The 25430-nt window shown below is 42.7% G+C and overlaps 2 protein-coding genes across 4 annotated transcripts; one reads left to right on the plus strand and one right to left on the minus strand.

Moving 5' to 3' along the window:
• Positions 1-34: 34 nt before the first annotated feature.
• marf1 (meiosis regulator and mRNA stability factor 1) lies at positions 35-16999 on the plus strand. 3 transcript variants are annotated; one of them, XM_077523126.1, is made up of 27 exons: positions 35-178; positions 590-813; positions 978-1853; positions 1991-2141; positions 2838-3052; positions 3124-3241; positions 3329-3501; positions 3760-4275; positions 4794-4948; positions 5106-5261; positions 6307-6493; positions 6637-6815; positions 7180-7260; positions 7365-7604; positions 8402-8521; positions 8638-8816; positions 8929-9149; positions 9525-9667; positions 9776-9909; positions 10223-10425; positions 10498-10725; positions 12065-12301; positions 12382-12633; positions 12759-12819; positions 12908-13012; positions 13126-13254; positions 13716-16999. In XM_077523126.1, the coding sequence occupies exons 2-27, from the start codon at positions 661-663 to the stop codon at positions 13871-13873; spliced, it is 5370 nt and encodes a 1789-aa protein (XP_077379252.1). In that variant the 5' UTR covers positions 35-178; positions 590-660; the 3' UTR covers positions 13874-16999. The 3 variants fall into 3 exon arrangements, with proteins under 3 accessions (XP_077379252.1, XP_077379254.1, XP_077379253.1); XM_077523128.1 differs by having other exon boundaries at positions 978-1190; XM_077523127.1 differs by lacking the exon at positions 3760-4275.
• On the minus strand, positions 16046-25366 carry bmerb1 (bMERB domain containing 1). Its single transcript, XM_077523135.1, has 6 exons — positions 25124-25366; positions 23480-23600; positions 20663-20736; positions 17958-18072; positions 17801-17883; positions 16046-17690 (listed from the first exon to the last, which is right to left on the minus strand). Exons 1-6 carry the CDS (start codon positions 25209-25211, stop codon positions 17572-17574), a joined length of 600 nt encoding a protein of 199 aa, XP_077379261.1. The 5' UTR covers positions 25212-25366; the 3' UTR covers positions 16046-17571.
• Positions 25367-25430: the final 64 nt, after the last annotated feature.

A 25430-nucleotide genomic window follows, 5' to 3' on the forward strand; every position in this document is an offset into this window, starting at 1 on the left:
TCTATCTATCTATCTATCAATCAATCAATCAGACCAGAGCCGCCATAGACGAATTTGCGACAGTTCCGAGTGCTTTCCAGCAGAGGTAGGTTACAAAAAGTTGCGGGGTTTCGACGCGGGAGCTGGAAGGAGTGGAGCAGTCGACTTGAGAAAGATGTGACTAACGAAATATTATCAGGTATTCACATGGACTCCTGTTGTCGAATGGTCTTGACGATAGTGTCGTTATGAGACAGAGTGCAACATGAAACAGGAAGTACTCCGAGCTGTGTACAGTTTCGCAAATAACTAAGCTAGCCATTGTTAGCTTAAACGAAACAGTTGCTTCGTCAGGTAAACGTGAACCTTTTACGTTTAGATAGGCTAAGGGTTAAATGTCTGGTCAACACGCAGGGCAAGGACAGTTTCATAACTTACGCGAAAACGGACTTGTAAACAACACTGAATAAACTCGACCGGCTCCAACTACCGTCCACGTGAGCTACCAAAACTGCGACGTGCACGACACTGCGGATATTCTCATTGGGTTAAAGTTTCGTAGTACGTTTACAGTCAATGCACTCAATGTCTCACCCGCTGTCCACTTTAGTTTCTTCTAGTAGAAAAGAATGAGAGAGGAGGGAGATCCAAGCATGGTGAGAGACCTCTCCAGGTTGGACGATGGAAGGACTGGGAATGGAGAAATCCGTATGCAGCGCGAAAAGGTCCCAATGGGTCGGCCATCCTAAAACGGAAGTCGCAACTCTTCTCTGGAAACTCAAAGACTGCTTCAGCACCAATGACGCATCTGTCCCACCAGAAACTAATAAAAAGGTGCAGCGTGTAGTAACCTATTTGTGTGCAGTTCAGAAGCGCAAAAAGTTAGCAGTTTTTTTCAGTCTCAGAATAGTGTAATAGAATGTTGTTACTCAAGTGAAAAATCCTGCACTTTGCTAAGGTAAAACATACATATCAAGCTATTTTCTTCTCCCTGCTAGGACAATGACATGGACAACAGAAAACCAGTGTTGGAATTGAAGGATGTCCCTCCTCCCCCGCTGCACCGTCCTTCATCTTCCCAAATGTCCCAGCTCTTCCCCTTGCCCCCTCTCCCTTTGGCTGCTCCTTGTTTGCTTCCTCCCCAGCTTACACAAGCTCACCATCGACAACATCCTCCACCGCAACAGCAACAAGAGGGGCCTAGCCCCAAAGTAAGCGTATGCTCCCACTGCGAATACTGCATCACTGAGGGCTATGGATTGTCAGACGGTGGATGTGTTGCTGGTAGTAGCATAGCTGGTCTTGCCTCACTCAATGCAGCTCCTGACTCATTGGTAACACCCATCTACAGCAGTAGTAACATTGGCAGGTCTGAGCTTTGCTCAGTAGCCTCAAATGTTCTTAAGTACAAACATTGTGGACCTAAAGATGATGCTTATGATCCACTGCTCTGTTGTGGCTACAAACCTCAGAGGCTGTCTTCAGTCACCTCGACCACCTCCCAGCCCATCTCAGCACAGCCTCACACCACTTGTTTCCCAGGGCTTCTTAACACCTACCCAGCTGAGGCTCTTCCAATCAACCCAGTCTCTTTCCCTCCTCGGCCACTCTTGGCTTCTTCACTCCCACCCATTTCTGTTCTGCCGGCTCCCTTGCATGGCTCTTGCCTGGCCTCTTCTGGCTGTTATATTTGTGGTAGGGTCTGCAGTCCCATGGCCAGAAGAACCCAGACAAGTGCAGCACTCTGTGATCACCCTGCTCCTACCACCATCAACACCACATCATCACATCTCTGCGCTAATCCTATGCACCAACATTTTGAGCAAACACTTTCTGTGAAGGGGGCGCACTACTGCCAGGATTGCTTGTTGAAGGTTGGTGAAGTTCTGCACTGGTTATTTCTTGAACATGACTTAAGGTAACTTAGATGTGTGTCTGTATTGATGAGTCTTTCATTGTATTTACTGATACTTTTTTTCTTTCTTTTTTTTTTTTTTACATTTGTTTGCAGCCCACAAACAGTTTTGTATCCAACTCAGAGAAGACGTGGCCCGTTATCCCTGTTCCCCAAACAGCCCCAATCTCTATCCCCATTTGTAATGGCTGTGGCACCTCATCTGATGGTGTGGCGCTCAGTCAGGGCAAAACTGGCCAAAAGTATGGTAAGTGCACTTTTTAATTCATACGTCTTTAATGAAAGCTGATTGTCAGTTGTTTTGTACTTATTTCAAGTTAACTAGTCCTTTGTCTTTAATCCTTTGCATTCATTTGCTTTTATGAATACAAAACTAAAGTCAGCAGTTTATGATTCAAGACAAAGAGCAAATTGTTTCGACCACACTTGTTTCCCCATGCATGGAAAACTCATTGGTGATACAAACTAACAGCCATTAACTGTAAAATGGAATCTCTGGCAACAGTGTTGTGATGGATGATTAGCGAGGCTTTTTTTTCCCCTCTGCACCAACTTGTTCTGCTTAGCAAATAACATGAGCTTCTGGTAGCCTGAATTGTGTGCACTTGGGAGGTTACAAAAGTGTCGTATGACCCGCAGGCCTTATGCAACTTGCCGTCCATTTGTCGGAGTCCAGAGTGCTGAATGTGGATATGGCATTCGTTTGGTGGGACAGTGGGATAACAGTCGCCTGGCCACCCCAAAATATGAAATTATCATCACATTTAATAAGAAATATATGAAGAATATTCAATTGTTGCCTTAATTTATAGATTGAAGCATGTTTTATACATGAAAGTTGAAGAATTCTTTAACTCGGAGAAAAGGGAATAATTAATAGTGTTAAGTAAACTTTACATTTGACACTGTAAACCTCTGAAAACCCTTGTTTTCTGTTGCTCAGGTTCACCAGAAGGTGTTGGTACAGAGAACATCCCCCCAGTTGGAGTGTTTTGGGACATCGAGAACTGCAGCGTGCCAAGTGGAAAATCTGCTGGGGTGGTGGTTCAACGTATACGCAGCCGTTTTTTTCAGGGCCACCGTGAGGCAGAATTCATTTGTGTGTGTGATATCAGTAAGGAGAGTAAAGCAGTTATCCAAGAGCTCAACAACTGCCAGGTAAGCTCTAAAAACTGCTCAATGGTGCTTGATTAGAAAGACCACCATATGAACGCGCTTTTCATCACCAGGTTACTGTGGCGCACATCAATGCCACAGCCAAGAATGCTGCTGATGACAAGCTTCGCCAGAGCTTACGGCGCTTTGCTGAGACCCACACTGCACCCGCAACTGTTGTTCTAGTATCATGTGTGTGATGCTCAGATTCTCAGTCATCAAAAGGCTTTAGTTGACCAGATGATTGTATAAACTGTTCTTCACCCTTAATTCCAACAGCCGATGTAAACTTTGCAAGTGAGTTGAGCGACCTGCGGCATCGCCATGGTTTCCAGGTAATCCTGGTCCATGGTAACCATACATCCCAGGCCCTGCTGCAGCACGCCCACACTCGCGTGTCTTTTCAAGAGATCACAGCGGACTTGCCTCTGCGCATGCCTCTCAAAACTCAGGTAGGCATTAAAAATTTGCCTTTTTAAATATTTTGTAGTTGAAAAAGGTAAGTGATGGCCTCAATGAAAGGAGGCTCAGCCTTGTATTGACTTTATAGAGGACATTTAATGTCTAAAACCGAGCCTCTTTATTTGAGTGTTTTTCCTATTATGAACCACTCAACGGTTGTCCATTTTTTTTCTTCTAAAAAGGACAACATTTAAGTATAAAGCATACAAATCCAGACAGGCCCGCTGTCTTTTCCTCCCCTCCTTCAGCCCAGTTACAACCTCCTCTATGTGCACAACCTTCCTGTCAACTGTGATAAGAGCCTGTGGAATGCTGTGAAGCTCCGGCTCCGTCGCCTCTCAGACAACTGTGGCGGCAAGGTGCTGGGCATGTCCCAGGGCACAGCCGTCCTCCGTTTTGGCAGCCCTGAGGCGGCGGCGCGTGCCCGCAAGCGAATGGAAAATGAGGACGTGTTTGGCCGTCGAATCAGCCTCTCTGTCTCGCCGCGGCCCAGAGACGATGCAAGTGTTGAGCGTGACCTTCCGTCTCAGTCCCATCACTTTCCCCTGCCTCAGACACTGCCCCTGCCTTGTCAAAGCCAAGACACGTTTACCACTCCTGTAGCCTTATCCTCCTTTCTGCCCTTGGAGAAGCCAAGGTCGCCCAGGAGGGTGCGGCGATCTACCCGCCCATGCTACAACCTTGGCCAACTGCCTGAAAGGCCCTACAGCCCCAAGAGGGTGTGCTCTGGGCCTCTGGGCGGCGCTCCTGCAAAACCCCGTCAGGTCAGCAGACTCGTCAGTGCCTGCTCTCCATTTCCCTGTAGTTGCCACTGTGCAGTGCAGTCTTTCTCCCCAGTGCCTGGCTTGACTAACGCCTTGTAGCTGCTTGCTTAGCATCATGCCTGGCATGTATTAATACCCAGAGCTGTGTGTCATCTTTTGTTCTGCATGTTTGTTTGTTTTTTTTAATGCGGAAATCATACTAATGTGTGAGTTGATCTCAACTAAGCAAATAGACAGCTTCAGCAAAGCTTGAGCCTGTACTGTATCTTAGTCCTTTCTTGTGTGTGGCCTGTGTGTTTGTGTTTAGTCCAAAGTCTGCTTCATGTACCTTTCTGGGTGCTCAATCTCATACCTGCAGTTCTTGTCAATGAGAAAACCTGTTCCTTGGTAACGAAAGATGTTCCCGGAAGCACTGTTCCATACTATTTCATAGTTTTTGTTTTGTTTGATTTAAAACATGACACCAACAGTGCAGTCATTCACTATCTTTTAACACCAAACGCCACGCTTTGATGCAGGAGCCGGATAATGAAGACGGCAAACCTAAGTTGGGTTTCCAACACCTTGATAAAGGGCGGTCAGCCTCCTCCTCTCCTCATAGTAATGGTGAGATAGGATCACTGGAGCAGCTTTCCAAACCTGGCTTCACTGGAGGATCCTTATACAAGAAAAGGTACATTGAAAGGGAAAACATTTTGGGGTGAGCAATGCCAGGGTTTATTTGGTGACTCTCAAACAGATTCAAATGAGCCCTGCAGCCTTAGAAGTAGGTTATGGATGTTGTGGATGGATTATTGTGTTTACTAATGTTTTGGTCTCTCGTGTAAAAGGGATGGCTTCAATCCTCGCAGTGGGACCGAGTCTCCTGCTGAGGAGGAGAGACGCTCGGCGGACTTTCAGATCAGCACGCCATCCGCTTTCAGCAAGCTGAACCTGCACAGAAGCTTCAGCCCACTTGTCTTGTCCCAGGGTTCTTGGTCTTCCAGGTGATCTTATTTCATATTAGTGGTGCAACGGATCACAAAAGTCATGGTTTGGATTGGATCACCGATTTGAGTCATGGATCGGATCGTTTTTCAGATCAGGAAGAAGAAGGGGAAGAAAAAAAAAAAAAAGATAAATTGTACATTTCACTTATTTTGTAAAGCACTTTTTTCCCATTAAATACATTAAAAAAATCAATCTGAAATGTCTAGTATAGCCGTTTAGGATTTAGGAACACAACTTTTAAGCAATGGTCCATGTGTAAAATAAGGTATTAATGGCTTAAAGTTGTGTTCCTATAATCTAAACAGCTAAGTTTGACATTTTTGAGTTGAATGTTTTTCTTTTTTAATGGACAATAGATTTGTAAAATAAATGAAGGCAAAGTTGTAGTAATCTTTTATTTATTTTTTTTATAATGAAAAGACCTCAATTTTTAAGGCACGTTCCATTTTAAATATGGAGAATGAATTACAAAGTCGCCTTGGTCCAGAATATTGAAAAAGAATTAATGTTGCTCCGTTTCTCCTCACAGCCAACATTTACAAACCTCTTTCAAGCTTTCACCCTCAGTGTTATTACAAAGCTTGTGCGAGCGTAAATAAAGGCCAGTTTGGAGGAGAGAGAGAAAGACTAATAGCAAGCAACTCGCACTTGAGGAGGACACATGATGCGCTCGTTGGTCATGCTAACAGGTAGCACTAGCCACTTGCATCAGAGACTTCTGCCGAATCGTACAATGACGGCGTAATTAATTAGCAGTTTCCTAGCGTCCTAAATTAATGATTTAACATGAATTTGGGATAGCGTTGTGTTGATGTTGGTTGCAACTACACTGTCAAGTCAACTGCGAGAAAGTAATATCGAAAAGGGAAGTCAAGCTAGCCATCATGCCATGACGTGGGCAAACTTCAAAGTAAAAGTGTACTAAGGCTATTAAACCTGCTTATGTGTGATATACAATGGTTGCAATTAAACATGAAGCACAGTATCTAGACCTACATGATACTAGATATGTTTCCCAACGTGTTATCCCCTCTCCAAAAGGACTGCATCACCCAGCATTTCTAGCCGCTCATCTCCCATACTTGCTGCTCCTCGAAGCCCTCGTCTAGACTGTCCACCTGAGCCATTTTCAGATGGAGCTGAAATCCTGGTGGCTAACCTTGACTACAGAATGTCCCGCAAAGAATTACAACAGACTCTACATGACACATTCTGCCGTTATGGGCGGGTATGTCCTTCATCTTTTACGGTATCACTATGATAAACATTATGATCAGTGAATGTGTTACTACTTCTTAAATTGATTTGAGTCCAAATGTTTTACAATTTCAGAGGGTGGTTTATTTTACATGAGTTGTTTGTTTGTTTTAGATAAAAGGAATGGAGCTCAGTCCCCATACAGACTATCAACTTAAGGCTACAATCCAGATGTTGTCCTTACAGCAGGCTATCAGTGCTGTCAGTGGACTTCACCGTTACAAAATTGGAGGCAAACGTATCCAGGTGTCTCTGATCACAGGTGGCCACAACAAATCCATGGCCATGCTCAGGTACACGTTAGGGCAAAAGGTTTTATTGCTGAGGCTTTGTGTGGATGTTAATTAGACATTTCCATTGTTGTTTTTCCTTAGACCTATGAATAAGTTCTCTTAGAGCATTTATATAAACATTTGTTTCCAAAATCATGTTCTTGTACTGTATGTTTTTTCTAAGAATCTAGGTGAACTACTTTTTGTTTTATTTCTCTGCTTTGCTTTTAAATGTCTTAAATTCTTATGGGTTTTTAAAAATGTCTTATTCTTTTCCCATTATATATTGTATTCTGCCTTGAAATTAGCCTTGAGTTAGCTTGTGTATGCAATCTGTTACATGAATAAATAAAGCTGCCTTGCCTTGCGTTGCCTTGCCTTAAAGCTCTGAGATCAGCAGCATTCTTCAGGAGGCACCTGCCAATTGCCTTCCTCACTTCAAGTTCACCGAGATCTATGAGAAAAAGTAAGTATTTTGATCTCCAAGCATGTAGACATAACCTTTGCAAATAACATAACTTTTTCGTTTTGCCATATTTACATATATTGCTTTTCCACACCTACCTACAGATTCCACCGTAAGCTTTTGATGAGTGATCTGCACAGGTTGACTGATGTCGTGGCTGTTCGGGAACAGGGGGGCACGAGGCTGGTGTGCCTTCTTCCCAGCAGCCAAATCCGCCAGAGTCCACTGGGCTCCTCTCACTCACAGGAGAGCTCCTCCACAACAAGCGGCAGCCCTGTGGTGTTTGAGGAGCTGGAATATCATGAACCTATCTGTAGACAACACTACACACAGCCCAATTTCAGGCAAGAATCCGGCCTACATTACACATGTACGCACACACATGCGTGTTATAGGTATGTAATTGATTGACATTTATTGTTTGGTTCGATGGGTCAAAATGGGCACAATTTTTATTTCTTTAATCGGACTCGCTAAATCAGGAGTGGATATATTAATCAGCTCATCGGCAAGCTCTGCATAAGCCCGATAACGATCCTGTTGATTCGAATCAGCTTGTGTTGGAAGAGGGCAACCTCCAAAACCTGCAGGACTCCGGCCCTCGAGGGCTGAGTTTGCCCACCCCTGCTCTAAATGGTCATTCATATTCGTGTTTGTTTACATACTTCATCAACACGCAGTCGCACTGCCTTGTTTACTCACCTGTCAGTCACCATTCTTTCCACTGTACGAGTTGGCGCACACACAAAAACAGTAGGGGTGGAACTGCATTTGATAACTGACTAGGCAGTTCAATTCGACTGTTTCAGTTCGGTTCGCATGTGTTTCATTGGTTCATGACATGCAATGAGGCAGAGCAGTGTATATTAGCTTTAATAATAGCCAAGTAGCACAAATGCTAGCCAATGCAACCATGCACTCTGCTAACGGCTATCATCTACACTAATTCAGTTTTTTAATTTCCCATTTAAAACAATACCTGCCATTAGAGCTACTGTATCAATATCTCTGATCATAAATTGAAATTTTTTTTCTCTAGAGTTGCGTACTGTTTAATTTAATAGCCTCGTTTTGACATGCCAGTTTCTTACGCTGTATGTCTGATGATTGATTATGGTGCTTTTCCTTTCAATTTCAATAGTGAGGCTGACTTTGATCCAGACTCTTACACAATTCCATTTGTGGTCATGTCTCTAAGCACGTTGGCCTCTGAGGTTCATGCACTGCTGCAATCACACGAAGGAACTCTTCCACTCCTCAGGTGACGGCATACACGATGTGTACTGTATATCCATTCTAATTCTTGTGAAATATTTTAGGTTCGTTGAACCGTGTTTTTCTTAAATTCAAACGTATCAGTGTTCTTTTATATTTTAGCTTTCCAGACTGCTATGAAGCAAAGTTCAGTCGACTGCAGCTGGGCAATGAGACTCTGGAATGCGGTGTGCCTTTGGAGCACCTCATCACATGCGTCCCCAGTATAACCATAGTCACAGCTCAAAACGGTTACAAAGTAATCAAGTGGATTCACAACAATCCACCAGCACCAAACTCTGGTGAGAGCTTATTATTTCACCATTTCAAATTTCAAAATTTTCTGTACTAACAATTCTGTAGATAAGAGACTTTCTATCCTCTCTTGTGATTATTACCCTCGTTTGTCTCCAGAGCCGTGGCTCCACCGATGCAAGAGTCCAGTTGGCAACCCTCAACTCATTCAGTTCAGCAGAGAGATTATTGACCTCTTAAAGGGTCAACCATCTTGCATCATGCCTATCAGCAAATTTATACCCTCTTACCATCATCATTTTGCTAAGCAGTGCCGCGTCTCCGATTATGGATACACAAAGCTGTTTGAGCTGCTGGAAGCAGTGCCACATGTCCTGCAGGTACTGCACATCTGTGCCATAACCACAATGTTTTTTTTTGGTAAATGTGGTTCTGATATCAGCATGCGCTGTATTTAAGTTTGTTGTTTTCATCTAAAAGTAAAGCTTTGTTTTGGATGGTTCTCGAACATCTGTGTAGCCTACTTCCCAGAGGGTATTATTTTAAATACAAACCTACTGGTAATTTGGTGAACAAGCAGTTGTTGGGGTGTGGCTGACTCGGTCAGAATTGATTGGTACTTGGTATCGGTGACTACTCAAGAGTTGAGTACTCGTGCTGGAATTGGTCTGAATTAAGTGGAAACGATCATGTCTATTTTATGTTTTAGGTTTTTTTTTTTGCTAAATTGATCAATGCATAATGTTTACTTTCAGATCTTAGGCATGGGTACAAAACGACTGCTGACCCTCACTCATCGAGCCCAAGTGAAGCGTTTCACTCAAGACTTATTAAAACTTCTCAAATTTCAAGCCAGCAAGCAAGTTGCTGTCCAGGACTTCATGCAAGCATACCACTGGTCCGTCAACATCACAATATCAGTGAAGTTATATCAATACAATACAATATCAATTTGGGGCTACGAAGTAATTTAGGGTTTGAATGTATTCTGTGTCATGTTCACCAGGTGCTTTTCCAGAGACTGGAATGTAGCAGACTATGGCACATGTGACCTCAAGGACCTGCTGTCTGAGATTCCCGACACGACCATTACCACCACACATCACGACAATGACACCGTCATCTCTGTTCCCAAGAGAGGTACTGCTACCTTTACAGCCTCTGGTTATTTTCACACACTCATTAGTTTCTTCCTCACTGGTGTGAATGTGCAAAGATGGCACACTGAGCCTTCTTATACAAGACTGCACAGTAAAAAAAAAATGTTCAAGAAGCGGGTTTGCATTGGTTCTTTAATGTTTGATAAGCCTCGAGACATCTGTTGGCTTAGTTTTGCAAAATACACAATGTGCCTTTCTCCTGCAGCTAGTCAATAGAAAAAAAAATATGCATACTGCATTGCTGCAGCCGTAAGAATATATTACAATTGGTGAAACTGCTTATTTAACCACAGAGCGTACTGCGGATGAAATGGAGCGCACAAAGCATTTTGGGAAGGAGGTCATCGACCTCCTCCGCCACCAACCTCACTGCCGAATGCCCTTCAGCAAGTTCATCCCCACCTACCACCACCACTTTGGACGTCAGTGTAAGCTCAGCTACTACGGCTTCACCAAACTCATAGAGCTCTTTGAGGCCATCCCTGATGTACTAATGGTGAGTAAATGACTGATTGGCACTCCTAGTTATGTGATTGTGTGCGCTTTTCTGATAACTTCCACTGTGCAGGTGTTGGAGTGTGGGGAGGAGAAGATGCTTATTCTAACAGAGGTTGAGCGCATCAAAGCACTGGCAGCTCAACTAGTCAAACTGCTTCGAGCTCAGAAGAACTCCAGCCTTCCTGTGAACCAGCTGCTCACGGAGTACAGCAAGACCTTCGGTTATGGCCTACGACTGCAGGACTACGACGCCAGCTCCCTGCCAGCGTTACTAAGCAAACTCTGCCATGTTGTGAAGGTAAAGAGTTGTTTATTTCATTTATTTATTGTTGAGCACAACTGTAAAGTTATTTACTACAAATGAAGCTATCAATAGCTAGGTTCACACAGCAGGCAAATGTGACCCAGATCAGATTTTCTTTTTTTTTCTTTTTTTTTTTTATGTGTCAATGTGAACAGTACAATTCTAATTTATTTATTTATTTTTTTAAATAAATATCCTTCCAGGGTCACTTTCATATGTGCTCCTAGAACAGACACACATCCGAATTTTTGCAATGCAACCGCAGTATGAATGGCCAGGTCTCATGGATCCGACCTCTACGTCATCAAATGTCCAATTTGCGTTGCACTCGAGCGGGAACATGACTCGGGAGAGGTACAGTGGGGTAAAAAAGTATTTGGCCAAAATCCAACAGGTAGTTCTATTGGAAACTGGCCAAATACTTTTTTGCCCCACTGTACATGGTTCGGCAAAGTTATTTCGAATAACAGTTGTGACTTTATATTTGACTTTAATTTAATCCCACTTATAGGCTCCAGCACCCCCCGCGACCCTTGTGAGGAGCAAGCGGTTCAGAAAATGGATGGATTTATCCCACTTGAAACATGAAGTATAAAGTTGACATTTATGGTGATATTAGTGATTTAGTCACGCAGACGACTCATTTATTACGCACGGCAATGACGTGACATCATCGTTTCTGAGATGAGGAGCTCGAACAGGCTCGCCTCATTTTCACAAAATCTTATTTCTCCCTCCTCCCGCATCACTCCTCTTTAGATATGCGATGGTATAGGAGCCCCCACGACAGACTCATAAGTCATTGGCCCTGATGCGCTACACCATATTTACAAACACAGCGTTGTGACGTTTTATCTTCTTCTGCGCATTCGGGTCACTTTGCGGACGCATAACGTTCACACAGCAGACAGACTGAGGCCGCAGTTAATATGTAATGTGAACACTTCCTCAAAAAAATCGTATTTCACCAAAAAGATAGGAATTGAGAATTAAGACCTGCAGTGTGAACATAGCCCATGTGTGCAACGTATAATGACAGGCAGAAGCTAACCCATGTTTCCATTCATACAACAGAGTATGTCATGGATAGCTATTAGTATATTAGATTTGCGTTCAACTAACAAGGCCCAGATATCACACAAAGTAAACAAATTTCTGATTACATTGAGATAAGATCGCTATTTCAATAAATATACTGTGCCCCCCCCCCCCACCCCCCCAAAAAAAAGAAGAAGAAAAAAAAAAGTGATTTGTGCCATTTTTGGAAAACAGCTGTCTAGTCAAACGCTATTCCTTCACATGCATGTCTTAGTCCACATTCTTTGCTTTTAAGGTGGTGGATGGCGCAGAAGGACGAGAAGTTCAGCTCATCAACAGGAAGTCTCTGCGTTCACTGACATCACAGCTTCTGGCACTGCTTATGTCTCAAGAGAAAGATGTCGACAAAGGTCTCAGTGTGGATGACCTGAGCCACCATTACCAGATGGTCCACAAAGCCCCGCTCAACCCTTGTGAATATGGCTTCCTTTCCCTCAGTGAGCTACTCAAGAGTCTGCCCTACCTTGTGGAAGTGAGAGAAGCCATTTATTCAATGACATCACATCCTTTTGTCACTAAACTAAGAGGTGTTTTAATTGTCCTCTATGGCAGCTTTACTGTGAAGAACTTGACAAAAGCATTCAAGCTGCCAGCACCACAGACAGTCCTAGTGAGGAGTGGGTGAGGCTGACGAGGCTTTATCAGTTTGCCCGTAACGTACGTGCACTGCTCCACACCTACCACTACAACCAGATCTTCCTGTCCGAGTTCCATGGCGCTTATAAAAAGTTTACTGGCTGTGGCCTGGAGTCTCGCGCCTATGGATACACCAGCACTGATGAGCTGCTCAATGCCATTCCACAGGTGACAGTTCCATTATGTTCACATTTTTGCATAACTGTTGAATTTTATAAATTTCTTATTATAAATTCAAATTGCTCCTTTTTTTCCCCCTGACCTTTTTTTTTTTTTTTTTGTGGTGACATCAGGTGGTCTGGATCAAAGGGCACGGTCACAAGAGGATTATCGTTTTGAAGAACGATATGAAAGGCAAAAGCTTCTGTGCATCTTCTCATTGCGGTAATGCGACCTTTCTGTACTCGAAATGATAACAGGCTTGTGTGTTGGTGTCATGCAGAGAGGGCGAGCGCTTCAGTCCCCAGCAGCCCTCAGTCAGGAGGTAATGTGGAGAGCCCCAGAGCGAGTCCCGCAAGCACCACCCATTCTGAAGCACACAGTCCAAGTAAAAGATGCTATTCCTTTTTGTTTACCATCAATAAGATGAAATGAACCGTCCTTACCTTCCAGGCGCCATCGCGGTGCCAAAGTCTGAGCTGCTATGTCTGACGTCCCCAGTTGACCTTCTCTGTGGCCCGGTACCATCTTGCCTGCCGTCACCTCAGCTCCACCCTGACCCAGTCGTATTGCAGCCGGCTGATCTGATTCATTTTGAGGAGAGAACTCCGCCAATGCCCCACACATCAGGTCAGCATGAGTGTGAAGAATTTCTATTTGATCCATGATTCCCAAGCACTGAAGTGCTGTGAGAGATCATCAACTGTACTATGGGAATTAGTTGGAAAACGTAGTACAAATGCATTTTTGTTATACTAGCTCTTTTTGTCAGGCTTTTCCTCCAGATGTCAGAAGGTACAATTAACTTGTGTATGCACCTGTTGCTATTCATAGAACAGTACTGGCCCAGATTTCACACTGAAAATAAGATGATATTGAGACAAGATCCCTTTTTTCCTCTATATTAAACTTTTGTGACGTTTGTTCTGCCGTGAGGTTTTTCCAGATGTAAAATACGAGCCTTGACGCAATAATGGTTTGCATTAGATAACACTTGTTGTATTAAGAGAATAACACATTGTGATGAGTGAGTCACTCTTTCTTAAACCCCTTTCATCAGGCGTCTTCTCTGCCTGCACTTATGTTTGCAGAGAGCAAAGAACTTAACATGGTTGCTGCTGCAAAAGACGACGAGACTGCCGCAGCCACGGGCACCGAGTCCCCTTTGTCCATGGACAGTCCTAGCAAAAGAGGCCCTCGCAGTCGAATCAAGCTAGCTGCCAACTTTTCATTCAAATCAGGTCTCTGAACCAACACACACATGCGCAGTGAGCCAAACTAGTTGAGCTGCTGTGTAACTCTGAGTAGAAGAGTTGAGGTAGCGACACGAATCACACTGCAGATGAACCACTCTTGAAGCGCATTTTTGGCTTTGCTGCCACGTGCCATTGCCTTCTAATATTCTGCTTTTCTCTCAGTCACAATCTTTTCAATGGTTCATTCAATGGTACGCACAAAGTTTTTGATCTTTTTACCTTTTGCAGATCTGCTGCAATTTGCAAATGTAAAGCCCACTTAAGGTTACTAAAATTTCATAAAGTTAAGTTTTTATGCCCAAGAAAGTGCACACGGGAATCCCGACGAGTTGGATGCCACTGCATACAGCGCACAAACCATTTGGATAAATGCTCAAGATGAATAGCAGCACACTTGTATTTTAAGATGTTAAAACAAACTTACTCTATGGTCAGGCACTTGACCAAATGAAAGTTTTGAGGGCGGTGTTCAACTATTATTTAAAAAGAATTTCAGTTGATATTCTTTATGAACTTTGTAGGTGGTGCCAGAGAACCTCAAGTCCTCTGCGTTTGCTCCTTTATTTGCTTCAAAGACAACCATAGCCACGTTCGCAGGCGCCATGACAGGTTGACTCTGAGATCATCAAGTTAACGGCCGTTGTTTGTGATTAAGTCCATGACCAGGGTGTGCGTATTTGACAAACTTTAAGCCAGCAGCCAGTGTCTGTGTTCTTTTAGCTGTTTGTGTGGTTTTCCACTGTAGGCAGTGTGACATATGCACGGTGTGCATACATGAGTGGATGCCTGGTAATATAAGCCCAGCGGCAGCAGACAGGAATGGATGGTCGAAGAAAAACAAGCATTCTTTGTGCTAAGTCTTTCGTTTCCACCTTGTTTTCGACTTCTTGGAGGTGGAGCCACTGTTGTAGATGCTACTGAAGTACTCAAGGTTTTTTATTTTTTATTTCCCTCTCACGCCTTGTTGCTGGTAGTGTCTGTTGTGGTCTCCTGTCTTGAGTTGATGATTCAAGGGGAGCACCCTGGAGTTTTTTTTTTGTTTTGTTTTGTTTTTTGCTCTTTAATGACAAGGTTTCTGGGGGCATAGACATATGTCGGAGGCTAGTGGAGCGGCACAGGGGCTGTGTGAAGCCTTCGCGAGTGTGTCACGTCCACATAAGAGAACCCTCTGTGGCTCTCTGGATTTTACCGGGCTTTTACAATGGCTTGTATTTGCCACGGTGACAAAGGAATGGCCAGAGTACATCCCCAACTGTCATGTTGTGATGTCCCCACGTGTCGGTTTCCTCCCTTTTGCCATCATGTGTTTTCTGGTCTGCTGGCTGGTTTTGCTACTCGTCGCTGTGGGTTTACTACAAGTTTGTCATGCGCCACAGATGTGCCGAGTGGCAGAGAATATAGCATTCAAAGAATGGGTAAACGCCCATTGCTTGAGTGGTCAACCATTACATGTTGACTCGTTCAGTTAGTGACATGATACAACTACGTTTTGAGTTTCCTGCAGCTGCTGACCTCTTATCTAAATTATTTAAATTATACTTGCTGCAGCATAGATTTCTCAGACTAAATTGAACACTATTTGATCAAGGAATGTGCAACTTATTGAATTACTGATTTTGGTTTGAAATTAATAGGAGCATGAATTCTTCCAATAACCATCTATTTAAAACTTTTTGAGTAAATCCAAGCTCTCTCTATGCAGTGGCATCTCTCATAATGGACACAGTAGCAAATTAGCTTTTCCTTTGTGCGGGTACCATCTCTAAAGAGCTCTTGAAATATGCTTATCTGCATAGTTTTGGTTCATGAAAATAAATATGCAATTATTTGGAGTTCGACTACGTGTTTGAAGAAAGAAATGAAAGAATTCTTAGCCTGCTTGTACTAACACAATTTTGTCTAGCTTGTCAAGTTTTTTTTTGTACACCAGTTGTTCTGCATTCAAGAACTGAAAAGAAAAAAAGTCATTTTAATTCAAAGATGCCATGTAATAATTTTTACTTGCTCACTGAAACCCCACCACCACCTTCCCAATTTATCACAGCTGTCAAACATCATTTAAGGGACCAATACAGTTCTGTTAATAAACTTCACTAAAGCATTACTTCTCGGCTTAAGTTTCTTGGTTGGTTAATGTTGACAGTAAGATGCAATCTAGTGGCAGGTTCCTGAAAGATGACATTTATTTAAACATATATGTACAGGTAGTTTGATCTTATTTTCTGCATATGTTACATTTTCATCATTAGGAACTTCATGAATTCACTAGCGCTACAGATTATCAGAAGGAAGATGAGGGGACAAAAAGCTATGCAAATGCTCAGATTGTACTCAAACATATATGGAAATGTTATTTACAAGCTCGCATGACACGTCATGTTCCTCCTTAATTAAAAACAATTCAGAGGATTGAGCTGCTTCTTGACAGCAACAACCAGGATAACTGTCAACTGTATGTTATCACAATTCATATTTATCTGTATGATAATGTCAGTGTGGCCAGCTAAGAGGGCGCAAGCAAAGTAAAAATTAAACACCAAATGTAGGGTTTTTATTTTGTTTTGTTTTGTTTTGTTGTTTTTGCTGCACATACAATAATCCAAATTTCATTGAAACCTACATAAAACCTGACTGACCAGATAACTTGATCACCATTGTAAAAACACTCCTGCAACAATGAGTCATTGGTGAGTGTTGTCCAGGAAAACCTTTTATTAAGCATTAAGTGTTTTTTTGTTGCCAATAATGCCTTATACGTAAACCTGCAGATGGCGGACAGTCATTTACTGTAAGTATAATTGACACATTTGGGCAATATGGTTGGGGAAACATACATGGATCTGCAATTAATAATCCTGTAATTTTTGTAATTGTCATTTTTAGTGACTGGGGGAGCTAGTTAAGTATATTCATCACCTGAGAGAAAGAACGAGCACAATTATCCTAACATGTTTAGTAGTCGTCATTAGCAAAAAAAAAAAAAAAAAAGTTTGGCTTAGTCCGACCTTGGTTTGAATCAATGTTTGTAATATTTTAGTTGCATATGCTCACCCAAAATTACAAAAATTGTCAATCAAAGAAGTACAGTGTTTAATAAAATCCACTTTATGGACATTGTGCTTGTAGTCCTGTTTCTTGATTCTAAATTTTATTGCCACTGTAAAACAAAAACAAAACAAAAAAATGAAATGGCAATTATTCAATATTTTACTTGACTTTTCACAGAGGATAAGAGTTTAGCCTTACTGCGGGATGTTTAGAATTTCCTATATTAATAGTTAAAACTATAAGAAACTGATACAAAAAACATTTAACATTTCAAACTCATCTTACAACACTTTCCTTGCAAATAATTACATATGGCAACATGCTTCTTTGACAACTATTACTGTACACAATTTTTGCCATTTAGACATAATAGCAAATAGCTGAGGATTGGAAACAAAAAAAAAAAATGAATAGGTGGTTTTGTGAATATTGAATTGCGAATATGCGGGGGGACTACTGTAAGCTACTATACCTGATGAACTACGTTGCGCATAAACACTGACCTCCCTGACATTTTGAACTTGTTATTGCAAACATGACTGATGGACACCTTCTAGTGGAACATAAAGCAAAACAGGTTCTCTGATTCGCAGGAATTGATGATCGCTGAATTTGTTTCGAGGGTATTGAAGGCCTCCGCCAATTACATGATGGAACACTGGGTGGCGCCACAGCAGTCCTTAATGATGGTCACACCTGATTTAGTGACGAAGGGTTTGTTGGGCGGAGGCTCCGGGACTTGCCTTTTGGGCTTTGGAGGATCTTGATGTTATGAATATGGAACGGAAGAGAAACATTTGCAGTTTACAAGTGTTTTGTTTTTCCACCTGTGAGCTGTTTGAATGTTTGCGCATTCAAATATTTCCACTCACTTTGTTTGACTTTGAGCTTCTTTTCCAATGGCATCAGTTTCAGCCTGAGGAACTCTGCCATCTCCTTGTCCTCCTCCTGTTCCCTGAGTCATCGTAATATTAACATTAGTAAAATTAATTGAATTTCAAGTGCACGTCCATGCTTGTATTTCCTCACCTTAATCTCTCCACCTCAGCGTCATCCACCAAGAAATCCCTCTCCTGCACCAATTTATGGATCTTTAGGATTAGTTCCTCCTCTTGCTGCTTGTCTTTCTTGCTTTTGTCTTTCTCTACAATAAGATGAATTGAGAATTGTCAGAATTGCCCTCTAAGTAACCTTAGAGCTTGCAGAAATACTTATGCTAATATGAAGCCTCTGGGGCTTGTATTATTCCATGTGTATGAAAATGAAATGGAAAGCATTAGCCTTGCTCTGCAGCCGCTGTGAGTGTGTCTGCTACTGCTCGCTAACTTGGCTTGAAAAATGAGTGCAAAATCAGCTTTTCATGCTGTGAAAAAGTCAGCTACACTGTGTAGCCCCTGCGGCCGGGACAATCAGGAGGGGGTGGGCGGCAGAGGGGGGGCTGGGTAATGATCGCAATGCATAAATTCCCCTGTCAGCAGAGCAGGAAATGCAGTAGGTAGGCTTATGTTATACGGTATGTGGCTTAGGGTAAAGTTAATTCATGGACCTCTGAGACTGGGTAAAACGATCCTTAAAAGAAACACTATTTTCTATCACTAAAACCATAATGTCAGCATCTGTGTGTGTGTGAATGTCTTTTTGTTCTTGAAAATGACACTGACCCCCAGTTTGCATCTCTTCGTACCGGCTCATTGCACTGACATTCTAGGGAAGCCTTGAGAGCCCACCTCCAACTGGTATACCAATCCTTTGATTTTAACCACATCATTTAGGTCCTGATAATTGAACCTCTTGAGCTGGTAAGCAATGGCTGGCTCTCTACCATTTGGTGGTTCAATCTCTTACGTTAAACCTCATCTAAAGTGAGTTCATGTGTGACATCACAAGCTTGACCGTCTCTGATGATACTTCATAGTCCTCCAATGCCTTATGGATTAATTGGTGTGGTAGTTTGAGTAGGCTTTCGTGAGGTCTAGCCAGTACGCTCAAAGCGCTCAAAGCCTCTCTTGTTTCAGGCATTCAAGGTAACCTGGGACTCCTTTCTTGGATACTTGTGTTGAAATAGCCATTGGTGAGTTGGTTAATAGTTAATTTTCTGGTGATAAGTGACCAGAAGAGTTTTCCCCTCAATGTCCAGTCGAAAGATCTTATTGAACCGGTCAATTCCAGATGAGTTCCACTCTTAGTAAGTGCCCAAATCCAGGCTTTTCATCCCGAGTGCGCATAACAGTCGCCAAACTAATCAGCAGCTTTGGGTAGTTCTTGGAGATCTCATGAGAAGTGCCTAATGTCTAAGGCAGAGGTCCCCAATTCCGGTCCTCGAGGGCCGCAGTCCTACAGGTTTTCCGTATTTCCGCCTACCTACACACCTGATTCATGAGCTCATCAGCGTGCCTGCTAACAATCCTTATCTTTAGTATCCGGTTTGTTGGTAGGCGGAAAAATAGAAAACCTGCATGCTGGTGATTTTTTCTTGTCACATTTGTCTGTACTATGTCATTAATATTGGATGTTGCTCAGGTGCACGAAAAGGTATGGAGAAACTAGCCTGGAAAGAGGGACAACTTACAAGCCAGAAACTGAACCGCATGCACTCAGACATTTGTATTAAGGAGAGAAAATGAGAGCAAGGCACACCATAGAGACTCTTAATATTCACGAGTCTCAAGAGAAAAGTCCAAGTCAAGTTTGTAGACTTGGGTGGATGAGTCTAAGTAGAGTTGCAAGTCTCAAAAAATAGTGACTTAAGTCTCTCACGGGTCCGAATCGCAAGTCCCCATCAATGCCTGATGGACCAGATTCTTAACTTGCCCGGGCCTGTCTCACAGCTGAGTTCACTTCGTAAACACAAGCTTTCTATTGGAGTTACTTTACCATGATCATCCGCGATGCTATCGTCAACTTTTTTTTTTTCCCCCTGAAACATGTTACCGCAAGTGGACCAGCTTGACACCCTCGGCAGGGTCCTCGAGGGTGAATGGGAGTTCGCCAACCAGTCTACATGTGTTTTATGGACTTGGAGAAGATGCTTGTGTCCCTCAGGGAGTTTAGTCTGGGGTGCTTTGGGAGTACGAGATACTGAACCCCTTGATAAGGGCTGAGTCGGAAAAGGGGGGAGTGCCCTCTCCAATTCAGGGATGCGATCCTGCCCGTGTGGAGGAATTCAAGTACCTCGGGATCTTGTTCACTAGTGAAGGCAGGATGGAGCAGGAAATCGGACAGGCGCATCGGGGCAGCGTCTGCAGTGATGCGCATTCTCTGTCGGTCTCTCGTTGCGAAGAGGGAGTTGAACCGGAAAGTGAGACTCTTGATTTATTGGTTGATCTACGTACTACCCTCACCTTACGTCACGAGCTGTGGGTCGTGACTGAAAGAACAAGATCAACCAGCTGAAATGAGTTCCCGCCACAGGGTGTCTGGGCGTCAACTCTTATTGGAGCATAAGAGTATGCCTAGTGGTGTCGTGAATGAGGCACAGTTGACGTCTAATTTGTGTTGCATTCACAGTCAACAGCGCAATCAACACGAAAAGCAGCTCAACTTGTACTTTTTGGTGTGAAAGATGCTCCCTCGCTTGCGTCACTCACATCCAACCCGTGTATGTTCTATTAATATATCACTGTGACGCATGCACACATACTCGATGCTGAAAGCTGTCATTCTTTTCCACCCTGATTTGATTGTGTGAAAAAGGTGTGTGTGTGTGCATGCGTTGGTTTGGGCTTGAGGTGTACCTGGTACTGCGACAATCTGTCTCAACTCCTGCTTTAAACTCATGATGTCTTTGCACAGCTGGATGTCGTCCATCCTGTAAGAAAAATGAGACGTTTACTGGTTTCATCACATTAAAGAGCAAATATGGACAATAGACATGTTAAATGCACCCCAAATTTCTTATTTTCATTAGGATTACAAATTATACACCTATTGTCATTTTGTATTTATTAAATTTAATGAAAGTGTAGTAATATAATAGATATTGGTAGCTCTCATATATGAATCTGAATGTACTGTATAAGTAACTGGCTGTTAAAACTCACTTTTTTTCCTTTTCCTTACTTTTAACTCATTCACTCCCAGCCATTTTCATCGAAAGCAACCCCCTTCGCTCCCGGCTGTTTTACTGGATTTTAACTGATTTTGTGAGGCCCACAGAATATTGTGTTCTACTGCTATAAGAACATGGACCCTACCAAAAGAAAGATTAGTCTCTTCTTTTAACGGGAAAAAAAAAGTATATTTCTGTTACCATTTTGCAGCAATTAACATTAGAATATAACTAAGTTTCATCATGATTCATAAACGTGTTAAACACTGGGAAAAAGATCTTGTTGCAACATAGCACTGGCTGATCTCTTATACTCTGCTGCCACCTATTGCCCAGTTTTTGTAATAATTACCATTACTTTAAGCGACATCTTCATGTCAGAAACTGCATCAAAGCCTTCTGCATTCTCTAGTATTTAAAATATGTATATATATATATATATATATATATATATATATATATTTATTTTGGGGGGGAGTGAAGGACAGTATTAAAAAACATTTATAGGTTTTGGCGATTGAATGAGTTAAAGCAAATAATCAGTAAAGTGACATAGTTACACTGTGGTGACACTGGTGTGTACAGTATATCATCCTTACATTTTTAAAGCAAGTAATAATTGAAGTACCATTTACATACTGTATACAAACAGTCATTCACACTTAATGTAAATTGCTTGTTTTTGGAACACAATCACCCAAATTACACACAGAAGGACCACAGTAGAGAGCAAGCCCAATTCTCACAACTGTGCGACGCTACTAGCTTATTGACAAATATATTTTATACACAAGAGGGACAAAATATACTGTACCTAAGAGGAAGACCTTTTAACTATGATTTATTGTGGTTCTACACTCTCCATAAGTCCATTTTGCTTGGAGGCGATACTTGTCAGATTGGCATGACTTGTGAGTTTAAATGCCCGTTGATCCTGTCACGAAGATGTCATGTCAGCCTGTGTGGCAGATGGAGACCATGCGGCACTGATCAATTCACACGGTGCTGACGTCCCAGAGCCTCAGCTTGCCCTAACCTCCGTTCATCCCCACTTCTCTCTCTCTCTCTGTGACTGCTGCCACACATTCAATTCTCCCAGTGATACATCAGCCTGATGACTCATGCACATGAGTCCCCCCCACCTTCCCTTCTCTCGCCTTTCCCCATGCTGCTCCATTTGCAGCCTCCCTCCCTCTCGCAGCCTGATGTTGAAGTCTCCTCAGCGCTATCAGCGGATTCCAGAAGCGTCTGCTCTCTGAGCGCCACTTTTACACAGGTCCACGTGTTTATGTGGCAGCTGGAGTCAAACGCAGGCTGGCGCAAAGAGAGATGAACTAGTACATGGCGGCAGCCAAATGAGGCCTTTGCTGTCCACTTGAACGCTCCACAAAGTCATTTGGTGTACACAAGCAACACAAATTTGGTTTTAACATACAGTATTTGTTTTCAATTTTTTTATCCGTTAATCGGCTTGCATCATTATCTATAAATGGAGTAAATCCCTCTCCACTCGCCTTGGAGTGACGTTAACCGGTTTTTCATAGCAACAGGAAGGCAAACATTAATTTTAACTAAATAAAAATGGGCAAATTGGCGACTCATCAATTATAATCGACCAAAATGCTGAAATTTTGGATGCAAATGTCATACTCTTTGCTGGCCAGGCTAACTCAACCCAAGATCAAACCACCACAGCGCCGTGCTAGCTAACATGCCATATGCTAGTTTTTTTTTTTTTTACATTTTCGCTCGCGCGTCACACATTTTAATTTTCTATGGGACAATTTCATTCAGATGACCCTACAAACTAAATTGTATACATATGGAATTTTGTACAAGTGCCTCTTGGTTAATGGATTGACATTTCATCACATCTTGAAATCAAAATAATCCTCACAAATCAAATTAAAATCCATAATCCAATGCTTTTCAGTGAGGGGAGAGCTTGTTTCCTCGAGCAAGACCATTTTGACTTATAACGCAAGATCAGAAAGGCCTTTTTGACGATTTAATAAGTGAGCAAAGGAAAGGGTGAGTGGGTGCACCAAGGGAAAGATGCAGCTGCTCCAAACTGTCACGCTGTGAAGCAACTGGTGAAATGATTGACCGTGGTAAAGCTGTTGGCCTAACTGTAATCCTTCAAGCTAATGTTAATGAGGATGCAGTAAATTCATTATAGAAGTATATAATCAAGTGTGGAGGGCAGTGCGTTTGGTACAAGGGACGTACTCGACTTAATCCACTTCTTATTGCAAGCACTATCACATCCCACTTATAGATACAATCAATACTATACAAAACCGCAATATAACTCGCATAGATGTACCACATTGTGCTCTACATAAAGGCTGATTATGAAATGTATCGTGCAAATGACATCAGACTTTATCCAACAGCTGATGACAGCTGCTGGCATTCTTGTGACATTTGTGTGATTACATCTTCGACATGTTCTCCCGCTATCTGGTCTTCTAAAAATCAAAGAAGACATTTTGCAGCTTACATGAAGCGCAGCTCAGACTCCCGGCGCACAAGGACCTCCCTGAGGCGCTGGATCCGAGCCATCTCCACCTCGATCTCCTCTGGACGCATGGTGCTCTCGGCCATGGAAACGTCACAGTAACCTGGGAAACGCAAACAGGAAAGAAAACGTACTGCTGAAGTGTTGATGCATGCAAATGAGACTTCATTCAATTTGTTCACTAAGATTCGAACCTGGGACTTTTAGACTGTGAGACTTGACAACCACAAAACAATACCATGCCGTTTCATCTTGATTTTAATAACATAACCTTAAAGACTGAAAAAGGAGACTCAAAACATACATATGTGCACTGAACTGTATCGAAGATGTTTCAGTTAGACAGCTGGAGCTCCTGCAGAGACCCAAACTGCAGTCAGTGAGCTTGCGAAGCTGACTCACCAGCAAGCAGACAAAATGAGGGCTTGTTTGTTCCCGTGCCAGTATTGAAAACAGATCAAAGTTCCTACAGTAGCCAGCCAACAGCACAATGCAAAACAAGCCTGAGTGCTAGCCTCATCCTTTTTCCACATTTTTGCACACTGAGCTGAATGGAACTTTTAAAAGACATCAACACTACAAATAACTCGCTTTCCTCCCACCAAGACAACAAGGAATGACCTGTGTGGCCACTTCAGAGATTCACAATAAAATAAAAGTTAGAAGCTGCAACATGTCAGTCAGTCTCTGCTTGATCTTAATTAATGCATCCCACCCTGCATTCATTAAACAGCCTCATCAGTGTACCCCAGGATTATGATTTAATGAGGTCGGCAGCATGCAGGGGGGACCTCCGCACCAGGTGAATGTCAGCATCTGCATGACATCCAGCTGATGACACATCCTGCAGTCACAATGTACACACGTACACACTCTGGACTGCACTCCCACCTCCCTGAAGGAGGCCTGCCCAGGGAGGGGGCTGCATGTGCTTCTGTGCCCCCCCACACACACTTTGTATATGTACACAGAGAGGAAATCTTATCTTATTGTTACAAATATAGCTGCGTCTTTAGTTTTCCTCTTTGAAGTTCACAACGTGCTCCCTCGTGATAACTTATCCTCATTGGGGAATATCACAGACGATGTCATCACTTAAGTCATTCGGGTAATTAGTAATAAAACAAAATGGTGTGCAGTGGAAATATAACTCATACATACAAATGAAAGTAACCACAAGATTAGTATTATTATTTTTTTAGCCCGTAAGGTCTGAAACTGTCAGTGGTTATTTACAATCATGTAGAGTGAGAGAGACTAGACTTGATAACATGCATACAAATACGAAACTACTTTTATTGAAATATTTTTTTAAATAATAATCCGCATTTTGTTAGTTATGTTTAACAATGTGAAGTTTAAATCTTTAAACTATAGGATACTTTGTGTTCTTTAAAATGTGAAATCCAGTCCTTGCATATTACGATAAAAACAATAAAAATCGGGTGTCCAAATTGTGCATGTCAGCGTGCAGGCGAATGAATGGGCCTTAATCAGGCATGAATGCACATTGCAACCTTGAACTTCGACGCAGCGTCGCGGTCTTCGAACGACAGGTCGGACTTTAGCTCAGCGTGCCTGCACGTCGACCTCCACGCGACTGAATTTCCCCGGGATGCAGCTCACCTTTGTCCGTCGTCCACGCCGTTTGCGACACGGCGCCGTAGCTCCGGAGTGTCCGCTCCGTGTCAGAAAAAGACTTCTTCATTTCCATGTTCGCCCAGAGAGCTCCCTAATGCTAAATGTACACGTTTTATGCTAGTCTAATGTTTTTTTTCAGCCGGCTGAGCCTGAGACGCCGAGCATCTTTATTCGGGTTCCTCGGTCCCTCGACGTGCCGAAGGAGGGGATGCAGGGCGCATGCGTAGTGCTGACGAGGAAACGAAAATCAGGGAGACACCCACTGGCTCCGAGATGATGGCGAACTTTTTTT

The sequence above is a fragment of the Festucalex cinctus genome, chromosome 6 (assembly GCF_051991245.1).
Source record: "Festucalex cinctus isolate MCC-2025b chromosome 6, RoL_Fcin_1.0, whole genome shotgun sequence".
NCBI lineage: Eukaryota > Metazoa > Chordata > Actinopteri > Syngnathiformes > Syngnathidae > Festucalex > Festucalex cinctus.

Bases quoted from the DNA above. Each gene is read 5' to 3' on its own strand.
- bmerb1 (XM_077523135.1), bottom strand. From the start codon at position 25,211: ATGGAAATGAAGAAGTCTTTTTCTGACACGGAGCGGACACTCCGGAGC. The intron at 23,601-25,123 runs GTGAGCTGCATC...TGCGTTTCCCAG, and splicing joins GGCGTGGACGACGGACAAAG to GTTACTGTGACGTTTCCATG. The intron at 17,884-17,957 runs GTGAGGAAATAC...ACGATGACTCAG, and splicing joins GCTGAGGTGGAGAGATTAAG to GGAACAGGAGGAGGACAAGG.
- marf1 (XM_077523126.1), top strand. From the start codon at position 661: ATGGAAGGACTGGGAATGGAGAAATCCGTATGCAGCGCGAAAAGGTCC. The intron at 10,726-12,064 runs GTAAAGAGTTGT...TTTGCTTTTAAG, and splicing joins AACTCTGCCATGTTGTGAAG to GTGGTGGATGGCGCAGAAGG. The intron at 13,013-13,125 runs GTAAAAGATGCT...TGACGTCCCCAG, and splicing joins TTCTGAAGCACACAGTCCAA to TTGACCTTCTCTGTGGCCCG.